The sequence below is a fragment of the Astyanax mexicanus genome, chromosome 9, assembly GCF_023375975.1.
Source record: "Astyanax mexicanus isolate ESR-SI-001 chromosome 9, AstMex3_surface, whole genome shotgun sequence".
NCBI lineage: Eukaryota > Metazoa > Chordata > Actinopteri > Characiformes > Acestrorhamphidae > Astyanax > Astyanax mexicanus.
The window spans coordinates 19405688-19418088 of NC_064416.1; the positions used below are offsets into that span (position 1 = coordinate 19405688).

Here is a 12401-nt window from a genome sequence, read left to right on the forward strand (position 1 = left end):
AGTCCAACCGAAACTGTCACTCATTCTAATAAAGTGGACGAGAGGTGAGCATCGTTAAAAGTGTCATGGAAGGATCTGTATAGGAAACAACTTTAGATAAAAAGTCTGAAAGGGGCAGAGGTGGGCTGGAACGTCTAACGAGAAACTAATAGAATAAGAATTGGGTTTTTACAAGTTCCTGACCAAACGAATACTTCTAAAATAATGTTGTAGTTATAGTAAGGACTTAAGAGTAGCTTTACACAAGGTTTAGGAGTCTATTTATGATTTTTTTCAGCCATTCTTCCAAAAAACGCACTTGTGAGGTCAGACACTGATGTTGGATGAGAAGTCCTGGCTCACAGTCTCCACTCTAATTCATTCCAAAGGTGTTCTATTAGGTTGAGATGCAGGTCAGACTCTGTGCAGAGCAGTCAAGTTCTTCCAATCCAAACCAGTGTACCCTTGACTTTAAGGAGCTTGCTTTGTGCACTAGTGTGCAATCATCTCCAAACTGTTCCACCAAAGTTGTGAGGATGAAATTTTCCAAAATGCATAATCTCTTGGAATGTTGAAGCTTTAAAAGTTCCTTTCACTGGAAGTAAAGGGGCGGGTCCAACTTCTGAAAAACAAACCCACACTATGATTCCCCTCCACCAAACATTTGGCACAATGCAGTCAGACAAGTTTTGTTCTTCTTCTAATCAACTGCCAATCCCAGACTTGTCCTTCGAATTGCTAGATGGAGGAGTGTAATTTATCACTTCAGTGGAGGCGTGTTCTGGATAAGAACCACAGAAAGGAGCGCTGTTTTCCCACAGAGCATTTTTTTATGATAGTTCTGTTTGTAATCAGACATAATTCAGGAGTAAATACAGAGTGGGAGTATTTCTACCCAAATAGATAAAATGGAATAGAATAGCTTTAAAGTTGCCCCCTTACTCTTAACTTTACAGACCACATTTAATGATACAGCAGCTGTTGAATTGTACACAATGTATCTGCTAAACTATCTAAAGGAAACAGATGTTGTAGCAGTAGAAGCCAACTTCATTCGTCAGTTAATATAAAGTTTTTTTCTTTTAAGATTAAAAAATGAACACTGCCTAGGGTAGTGTTTGGGAAAAATGGGCACAGAATCTAACAAAAGCTTAGCCAATGTTATCAGTAAAATGGCAAAGCTGAGAATCTTGTCTGTTAATGGGGGAATAAAGGGCATAAGAGGATGCTCTGCTATGATACAACTAAGGATCAGAGATGGCTTGGGCTTTTAAAGCTGATACCCAATCCATTAAAAATGTATTGTCTGCTGGTTTGGATTGGGACATCCCTACTGAGCACCAGAGATTTCTGAGTGGAATGAATCTTCAATATAAAGTTCAATATACTGTAAAACCTCTAAAAAGAATCCTTAACTAACACAGCTTTTGGTCATTATTGTTTCTTCAAAAATAAATTAAAGATTATTCACAATCAAACATCTCAATCACACAGCTACATTTTTAGTCATTATCAAGCAGCAGCACTTAGAATTTCCCTTTTAAAATTAGAGGCATTATTATTAGTAGTATTTTATAATAAATGGCATTAATGTGCTTCTGCTACCATCTCCTCAAAGTATGTATCTGCTGATTCACACACTGTTGAACCAAAAAGTAAAACACAGAATTAGAAACTGAAAAAAAAAAGCTGGTGAGGTAAAAGAGATTGTTATAGAGTCATTGATAAAACAACCACATAATTCACAAACAAAATGCATATTTTAAATGTACTTTCCTGGTTGCTAGGTAAAATTACACATTCTCACCAGAAATATATTTAAAACCCCAAAATCTACAGACTGTCACTTTAATACAGTTTAAATGACGATAAATTGTCGATATATATCTATATATAATAATACGAGAGGGCAAGCGGCAAGACCTGCGGAATTACATGAGTCCACCCTACATTCAGCTTAAAATACCCTATACTAACTGAAAAAATATATACACTTAAGCTTTTATTTTAAAAATAACAACTCCTAATCTGATATTTGTGGCTGATAATATGTGTAATAATACGTATTTTCGGAAACGTAAGGTTTCTGGACTGTGCCTATAGGATCCAGTGGTGTATAATGACATCACATTTGATTTGTATTTGGTTTGTAAGTGCTGCATCGTTGCTAGGTTACATGTATGTGGCGGAGTAATAAATGGAGAGCTTTAGTTACAGTGCATTATCGGCTAATAACGTCACTCATAAAACGCCTCTCAGCCAATCACATTGCAGGGTCAGAACTAACTGTGGTATAATTAGAAATGTATAGTAGTTGTTGATGTGGCACAGTGGATAACACCACTACCATTCAGTGAGCAGCCACATCAGGTGGGAAAATGTGGGTTTAAAATACTGTTTGCCCTGGGATGCTTTGGTTAATCTGGGCTGTAATCAATAATGATCTAAAAGCAGAAGAAGTGTGACGTGAGCATCTGCTGATGTGACGTGATCATTTGCGTGAGGGTTAAACAGCGTATAATGTGTATTGTATACGACATGAGACCGCAACACTCTCCATCACTTTCATGAGTGTGAGTGTGTGTGTGTGTTTGTTTGTGTGTGTCCTTCGCTGCTGGTGCGAATTACGTGAATGGGTGTCCATATTTCAGCACTCCTTCATTACCCCTCTGGATGACTTATGAGATTTAATTACCCGACTGTGCAGCTGAGCACTGTTTGATGAGAGCATGGGGTAGATAAACAAACACACACACTCACACAAACACACACACACAATGATAAATGGCTCAGACGATTTGCCATAACAATAACAACAGCTCAATAAGGCGCCTGTGTATCTCTGTCTCTCTATATATACTGCAGATATATATAGATACAGTATGTGTGTGTACAAATTTGTCCAGGTATAGCATGGAAGTGAGTTATCACCACAGTCCCACAAATTCATTATTTTATTTTTGTAAATAACAGAACCTTTTCCTCTGGGAACAGGACACCCAGGGGTAATCAGGACGAATCAGGAGCCCACACAGGAGCCTCCTCCCTGGGGAGGAACTGCTGCATGTCCCTGCTTGTTTAAAAGACAGATTACAGCGTTTTCAGCCTCTTCGCCACAGCAGGAGCTGAATGCTAACTACAAACCTGGCCCAAAGTTTGCCCACTTAAATACTTCTACTGTATCAGCCAGGCTTGTTTATGTGGCTGGTAGAGGGTTCAGGTGGGCCACGCACCACTGCGGCTGCTATTATTTCCCCATGGCTGGCTTTAGCACCGCTGTTAATGAATGTAGTGTGCCGTCAGGGCACAGTAGCCAGTTCGACCGTAAAAAAATATCTCATCAGAACGACTGAATTTAGCAAACTTCCCAAGAGATTCTATCTTTAACTTTAACAGCCATGCCAAACACTGCAGTCAATCTGGGCTGGGGGCTGCAGACATGTGTGCGTGTGTGTGTGTGTGTGTGTGTGCTGGACAGTAGATGGAAATACTCGGATGTAATGGTTGTAAGAGTCTCTACACCTTCATCACCATCTCCAGGTCAGGACAGGTCTATAGACCAGCCTACAGCACAGGAGGACAGGAAGCTAATTCACACCAAGGCAGCAACCCCGCAGGGCTCAAAAGAAACCAATTTCTCACAGTAGTTGTAGTTTCTCCAGAGCTTCTGTAGATTCACAAAGCAGCCCTGGTCTTTCAGAAACTCACACTTTGCTTCTGAAAGATCCCATACTGTACACAATTCTAGAATGAGCAAATGAGCAATTAAATATTGCTTGAATCTCACAGCTTATTTGTTGTATTGTTGCTGACCATGTGCTTCCCTTCATGGCCACAAATTATCCATCTTCTGACAACTACTTCTAACAACTACATTCCACCCATCTTCTACAGATACAATGAACAGATGCTGAATTTCAGTGGGGTTCAAGCCCCGGTTTGGATAACAATGGGCTACTCTAGTCAGAGTCCTTGGTCAAGACACTACACCTGTAAGTCACTTTGGCGTGTAATCAATAAAGAAAACCGTATTGATGTCATGAGCCAGCATTGTACAGATTATGAATTTAGCTACTTAACACCATAAACAAGACTAACATGTATTGTAAATGAAATATACTTTAAATGGTTCTTTAAACAATGCCATAGAGGAACCACCTTTCGTTTTATAAAGAACCATGTTTCTTAAACCAGTTCCGTTCAGGTTTAAGAGAATCGTGGTGCTATTCAGCGAACCAGTCTGCGTTTCCACCAGTTTTAGTGGAACCGTCAAAACGTCACATCAAACATCATCAACAGAGGGTGTGTCACAGTGGTGGTGAACAAAAGCGCTCATGGTTCGCGCTGAAGAACCTAGTATTCTTCGGTTGCTGATGCAAACAAACGTTCATGTTTCCAGTACCTACTTTTTTTGGTGGGAACGTGCCAAACGGTTCCAAATTAGGTATGCGGACCACAATGATGACGGTTCTACACTGGTGAAAAAGCGCTATGTGACATCAATCAAAAAACATTTGAAACAGCTTAACTTTATACAGTTTACACATTCTACCATGCTACATTAATAGCTTGGGTCATGAAAAATGGAACATGGAACAGTCGACAATCAGACGCCAGAAAAGACCTTGTCAAAAACTCTGAGGACATTCCTGACCCAGGAAAATGGAGTGTGTCCCTGTGGGACTGAAAAGACAGCATGTCACTGAATGCCTGGTCCATTAACGTCTGTCACAGTCTGACACACTGAAGTAGACACGTACACACAAACACACACACACACACACACACACACACACACACCTAAGAACAGTTGTCTACACATCTGTCTCTACAATAAACATAAGATGAATTTAATAGTACTACTCATTGTTAGAGCTTTAAAAGAGGTGAATAAAGGAATACGGCACTTTAAGAACAGAACAGTAGAAGTCGTGGCTTGGTAAATCCTCCAATAAACATCAGACTCAAGGGCATTGAGTATATCAGTGGACCATCCCCTCTCTAGCAGCCCATAATATGAGCCATCCTCTCTCCAGCAGCCCATAATATGAGCTATATAAGTGCATAAATTAATCTGGGCTTGTAAAAAGCAGCTCAGCTTGTAACGTTAGACCAGGTACTGCGACAGAACAGGATTCAATGTACATTGATCAGCCATAACATTAAAACCACTCACAGGTGAAGGGAATAACAATGATTTTCTGTTTCAGTGGCAATAATCAGGGGGCGGGATCTACTGATTAAAGTTAATGTGTTGAAAGCAGGGTAAATAGGAATGTGTAAGAATCTGACACACTTTGACAGGTGCTTTTTTGTGCACGTTATTGTGCTTTTTTTTTGTCTGAAACCAAAGTAATACATTGAATACTGTTTTACAGGTTTTCATTAATTGTGCCACAGTACTATATCATTTTAATTAGCCTAAATTTATTTTTTACTCTTCAAAAGAAGCTTCAGCAGTAAACTTTTAGTCATATATTTACCTTAACAGTGCTATTCTAATCATGAATTACCTCAGTAGTGGTGCTCAAGTCAAATATTTACAAATATTCTCTGGAACCCTGCAAAATTGCATGTTTTGTGAACTGTCCCTGGAATTCAGTAGTCAGTAGCTACCAAAATTGCTTCAAGAAATGACAACTGGCTCAAAAGGATCTGCTGCTAGACATCTTGATGCCAGATTCCACAGGACACCTTCAGAGGTTTTGTGGAGTTCAAGTCTTTACAGATCAGAGTTGTTTTGGTGGCACAAAGGGCAGGTAGATTTAAGGCTAGAGAAACAGCCGCAAGAAAGAGACCTGATATGCTTTTTTACTGAATTACTTGGGCAGCGCTATGCTGTCTAGTTCACAGACATAATGTAATAACAAAAGAATAAACACAAATCGTTTTTGTTTGTTATGACCATGCATGATTCACTGAGCTCCACTGATACTAATTAACATCTATGAAGACCCACCAGATAGGCAGGCAGCAGAGTAAACACAGAACTGTGGTAGCATAAAGTTTGATGCACAATGGCATGGCGTAGTGTGCTGTGGCGCACTGAGAAACAGTGCTCAAACAGGGCTTACATGAGCTCCTGTGTGCTACATTTTTTTAGCTGTTTGCAGATTTCTTGCAATGAGAGTGATAAAAAAAAACTAAGAGGATTCTAACAGTGACCACCATGCTTTAGAGGGTTCAACTGAGACAGTATAAATGCCATTCAGTAATGGATGGTGGTGAGATGATTGGCAGAGGTCAAGTAAAGTCAAACTCATATAGCCTGCTGTGCTTAGCTGTAGGCAAATCTCCATGTGACCCATAACTCATAATGGGCAAATAATGATCATAATTAGTAGTGGAGCGCATAATTAACACTATAATTGATGTTAAAGTCAATAGAGCCTTCCCTTAAGGCTCCTTGGGCATACAAAATTGGCCTTACTGGTATTATTGGAAAATTGTCCTAAGCTGTGAGTGAGCCAGAGACTGTGAGTAAAGTTAACATCTCTTTTCTGAGGCCCGGCAGCAGCGGCGCTGATAGCTGAAGCTAGCTCTCATCTCATCCTTTGCCTCTATCTATCTCTTTCTTTCTCTTATACTCTCCTCACACTTCTCGCTCCGCTGCATGCGTCTGACAGCACTGGCCACCTCGGGCTGAGCTTTACAAGTCAAATGAAAGCCTGTGAGCACAGTTTAGGCACGGAATGGGAAACACCAAAGCTAATTCAAATGCTTTTCCTGCGGAAACGCTATCTTTTTTTTTTCTTATACAACATAATCGATGTGCCGCTGTCATGTCATTGTGTGTATTGCGTCCATTGTGTGTAGTGTTATGCCCTTGATGTGATTTTAGCCTTACCACTGTTCCATGCTATAGCGATCCCTAAAGGGGTTCCAGTAGCCAAGCTAATTTTATGTGTCTATGTATCAATGTCAGAATTTGCACAGTCATGGCTCATAGTGTCAGAATGTGGTATTACAGTCAGTGTGTGTATGTACTGCACAGGTTAGGACAGAATGATATGTGTATGTGCACTGTAGCATGAATGAATCAGAACTCTGAGGTCCCCACTATGACTCTGGGCGAGTCATAACTGGTCTAATGTAATCTTTCTTCCCAGCCCGGCCTAGAATGACCCATTGACTGTTTCTTCGCTGCTTGAGCTCGATGGTAATTTTATGATGACTGATTTTCCACCTACCTGCTGTTTTCTAGTTTATGGACTTTATAAAACCATCATATAGGCTACAGTGAAAGGACCTTGAAGGATAATTTAACAAAACTAAAGCCATGGTGAAGCCCTGGAGCACTCTGGGCTGTAAACAGCGGTGTAAAGGCAGGCTGAGCAGTGTCTGACCTCATGCCGCGAGTGGAGCGGTTGGTGTAGTTCTGCAGGAGCTGAGGCAGGCCCAGCATGGCCTCGGACATGAGGGCCAGCGAGCCCAGAGTCTCTACGAACACCGCCCAGTCCAAGAAGAGGAGCGTGACGAAGGCACAGAGCAGCGTGAAGCCGAAGCAGAAGAGCAGATAGTCCTCAAAAGCACTCCAGCTCCAAAAATACCGCAGGTCCAGATCTGTGAGTGAGAGAGAGGGAGATAGAGAGAGAAAGAGAGAATAAAGGGGAGAGTTTAAGAGATATCTCAATATCCTCTACAATCTTATACTAACCATTCACTGGAAGACTCACACAAACGAATACTTTTACATCTGTCACAAGACGATTTGTTACTACTTTGAGTTTTCAGTTACAGACTATAATTTTGCAAAGGCTGACAATCTTGCAGGGTCATTATTTTGAAAGGTTATAACTAGATTCCTTTCCCTGAGATTATTCCCATAATGCTCCTAGTAAAACAATTACAAGGAGAGAACTGTAAAACAATGAGGCAGAAACAGAAGCACCATTTGGCCACAGATGTCTTTCTGTCTGCAGTAGTTTGAACAGCATTTTTGTGTCTCTGTTAAAAAAAGATTTAATAATATTTAGAAAATAAATCATTTATTCTGAATTCTGCAAAAACAAAACACTAACCTGAATAACACGTTAACATGGGGTCTGTATGGGCAGCCCAACTGGAAACTAGACCTTTTTGTCCACAGGTTTCATGTTGGCCCAACATATGTATATCAGTGAAGAGACCGGCTGGGTTCAATCATGAGCTGGGATCAATCTTGGTTGTACCCTGGCCATGGGGCCTAGATTGGACCCAAGTAAAATTAAGCTGGGCTGTAACAACAGAAGTTCTTTAGAAGCCTAACTGGGTCCCAGAAAAAAGGAAAAATCTGTTCTTAGTCCATACCCACCTGAAACCCATCTATCTTAAGTTGGGTGAGACATACTGTAGAGCATGCCATCTACCTATGGCCATAATATTGTGATTTTTCCTGGTGGTAATGTCCCTTTTTATGTCTTAATTTTACAACTTTATTAACAAAATGACTTTATTCTTGAAATATGTCTTTAGTCTTAAAATCTAAAGGTTCTGAAGAGAGCTCATATATTGGTTATTCACAATCTTTATGTCACAATAAACATGAATAAAATTTTTAGTACGTAAACAAATCTTTAAACCAACTTATGCAGTTTTCATATAGATTGTAACATTCACCAATGTGTGCTGTTCAGTTTACAAAAACAATAGGATCTATCATATAAGCAAAGCTATGGACAATTCTGCATTTCATCAAAAGGCAGAGCTAATGCAATGGTCAAAGAACCCTCTGAAGCCTCTTTATATTTAACAATGTACTGGAGATGTACTGCAGATAACCAACAATTCCTACATTCAGACTCCTCATACAATTCTCATAAAAGCAGCATATTATTGGCATTTGCTGAGTAAACATCTCTTCAGCTGATTCGGACAACTGACTCGAGAGGCCTCGCTGAAAGTACAATGCGGAACCTAAATCAGCTCAGCCATCCGCCTCAGCTGTCTGACGTACCATTCCAATGAAATGTGCCACCATCTCCCTGCGCAAATTCTCTTTATTTTTGTCAGGCCTATTTAAAGATAATTGCACACTTCATTCATGATATCCCTCAATGCAGTTCTTTCTCAGGAGAACAGCAGCAGGCCTGGGCACGATGACGATTTATCAATGGAGGGTCAGGACTCTGGACCCGGAGAGCCTCAGAATTGGACAATTGAAAACTATAGAAAAATTGGGTGTGCTGGAGCAGAACACTAACAGTCCAGTAGTAGCACTGTGGCTCTGAAGGACTCTAAAGCAGGCTCTACAGAGTCTGACACCTTTGATTTATCACATACATGCAAAGAACAGGCCGTTCCAGCATCAGCCAGAGATACTGAGCCATCTGTGCAGCCCAAGCTAGAGATAGCTAAGCTACGTGACCCAGACTAGCAGAGATGAAGCTTGTACTCTCCCGTGCTTTCTCCACGCTCCTGATCACAGCCATGTCCGACATCCTGACATGATCAATGACTACCTGCCTCTTTCCCACACAGGGCGAGCTGGAATGAGCTGACAGCAGCAGAACAGAATTGATGGCTAAATAAGAGCCCATTCGTTACGGCCCTGACTGGAGGGAGACGTTGCGTGGAGGAGAAGCTGTGTGCCGAGCTGTCATTAGGCGGATTCCGTTCTTCCCACTACCCGTCCACTACCCGCGGGCCTCAGTACCCGACAGCTACTACTGCTGCTACTGCTGAAACAGGAACAAAACAGGGGTGCGTTTCCCAAAACGTTCTTAACGCTAAGTACTTCGTAACTTCGTACTTACGAACAATCTTAAAATTACGAGCGTTTCCCGAAAGCCTTCGTAACTAACGTAGTACTTAAACTCGTTCGTAACTTTACGAGTGGTCTGACCCACTCGTAAATAACTAAGTTCTTCTTAACGTGGAATCCACGTGCAGTTCTGACTCAAAAACGAAAGAGGCCGCTTTTGATCCTTAAAAAAATGCATTTAAAGATGCATTCAGCATACGTATTTATAAAAAAATAAACAATAAAAAAAAGACTAAATTCCAGACTATTTAAATTAATTTATTAACCTGCGCATATTTATTCATAGTATTTGGGTTTATTATATGGTTGAAATAATCGTATTCACGTGAAGAAAAAGTTACAATTACCTACAAATATAATTTTTATTCACACATATCACACACATATGGATTAAATTAACGGTTTTCCCCAGTCTGACAGTCGTAGTAGTAAACAAATAAGTAAATAATTTTTTTTCTTAACGTATATAAGTAACCAATTGGAAGGCTGATAATGGTGCGCATTCGAGGAATATGGCGGCTGTCCAAAGAATACTGTTTTTAAATCAGAGACGCCGTTTGAGAAGACGCCGTAATCCACGAGGACAGTTAGTTCGTCCCAATGCTGTTCGCCGTTTAAATCTGGACCTACTAGATCTCCCTGATGATGTCCTGTGTGACAGATACCGGCTGCCTAGGGAAGAGATCATGGTTCTTCTCGGTCTAGTACAGGAGGAGCTGACAAGACGGACGAAGAGAAATTATGCACTTAGTCCCACCATTCAACTACTGACAACGCTTCGTTTTTATGCCACTGGTGGGTTTCTGCAGACTCTGGGTGATGCCTATGGCCTAAGCAAAGCTGCTGTATGTAAATGTGTGCATGCTGTCACTAAAGCGCTCCTGCGCCATGCACCAACATACATTACGTTTCCACGTACCAGGGATGCATTGCAAGGAACAAAATAGGCTTTCATGCAATTGGAAGCATTCCTGGAATTGTTGGTGTGGTGGACGGTACACTTATCCCCATACACACTCCCAGCCTCTTGAGCCCCATCTACACCTGTCGTAAAGGCTACTCTGCATTAAATATCCAGGTCATATGTAACCACCAAGGCCTCTTTACTGACATTGTGGCCAAATGGCCCGGAAGTACTCATGACTCCTTCATTTGGGCAAATTCCGGAGTGTGTCAGATGGCAAGCCGGGGTGCAATTGCTGGTGGACATGTCCTGGGTGACAGTGGTTATCCACTCCGAAGCTTTATTCATACTCCTGTCCTGAATCCCCAGACAGAGGCTGAGGAGAGATACAACATGGCACACCGCAGAACACGCAGTGTTGTAGAGAGAGCTTTGGGCATTTTGAAAATGCGTTTTAGGTGCCTTCACAAGTCATCAGGAGGCCTCCGGTGTTCACCAGAACGCAGCTGTGCCATAATTGTTGTATGTGCTATGCTTCATAACATTGCGGTGCAGGCTGGTATACACCTTCCTGATGAAGAGAGTGAGGAAGATGAGGAGGATGATGAGGAGAGAGAGAAAGGAAATGTTCCTGAAGTATTACCAGGAATGAGGAGAGAAGGACTTTACCAGGCTGGCTGGCAAGCACGGATGCAAATCATTAGGGATGTGTTTACTTAACTTACTGGAAATAACATGTCTTTGGGATGCAAGACTTCTTTTTGTTTGTGTAATTTTTTATTTTAGTTTTCATTTCACACATTTTGCTTTTCAAAATATTCACATTTTATTTACAGTCCAACATATTACATACAAAATAAATAAATGAAACAGTCATTAAACTGAAAAAAAAAACAAACTTGTCCTGGCATCTTTTTTTATATCTGCTGTGGGTTTTCAGTGGAACTGGGGTCTGGAAGAAAAGGTTCATCTTTAAGTTAATGAACACAAAACTGTAAAGTATTTTAAAGATATAGATAAATATATTGTTAGTATGATTACATTTTATATATGAGAGATCAGTAAATTATATGTACACTATTATTACTTGGCAGAAGTATCTTACCTTGTTCAGAGGGCAGTATGATGGGAACGGAGATAGCTGGCCTGGACAGCTGAAATTCAGCCACAGAAAGCTGTTTGGCCATTATTTCAAGTTTAGCTCTCTTCAGGTCCACCAGCTCTTGATGTTGCCTCTCCCTCTGTTGCAGCTTTTCCCTTTTTAACTGGAGCCGCTCCTTTTCAATGTTCAGTCGTTCTCTTTCTATTAAAATTAACTCCTCACTACAGGCACAGGTGTTTCGGGGGGTCTCTGTAGTAGGTGGAGCTCTAAGACTAGTCTGTGTAACGGAAGGGCCAGGAGATGATGCAGGACTGTCTGATGCTGATGAGGGATGTACAGGGGATGTAGGTTGAGGTGGGGTAGATGGGAACTCATTTGAACACACATCTACCCCACCAGAGATCCCTCTGGTTGCAGTTGGCCCTAGTATTGCAAGAGCTCTTTCCTCTTCAGGAGATAGGGCTGGTATAGATGACTGACCCCCACCAGTCTTAGCCCTCTCTTTCCGTATTTCTGCTCCTTTTTTTTTTGCTTGACTGGAAAAGTCATGCCATTTTTTTTTTATGTCCATCGCTGTCCGTTGGATTGTACTACATGCACTTATGTTTTTGCCAATATCCTCCCATTTTTGCCTTTTTTCTCTGTTTGTTGAACTTCCCCGAGCTTTAGAAAAG

General features: G+C 41.1%; 1 protein-coding gene across 3 annotated transcripts in view; it reads right to left on the minus strand.

The window, feature by feature from the left end:
• Window positions 1-12401, minus strand: part of si:dkey-246g23.2 (solute carrier family 66 member 2) — a 77907-nt gene that overhangs the window by 19841 nt on the left and 45665 nt on the right. For all 3 annotated transcript variants that reach the window (XM_007250511.3, XM_022679623.2, XM_007250512.4), the window contains exon 4: window positions 7326-7542. In XM_007250511.3, the coding sequence (XP_007250573.3) occupies window positions 7326-7542 (217 nt within the window). The remainder of the gene's footprint in view (window positions 1-7325; window positions 7543-12401) is intronic.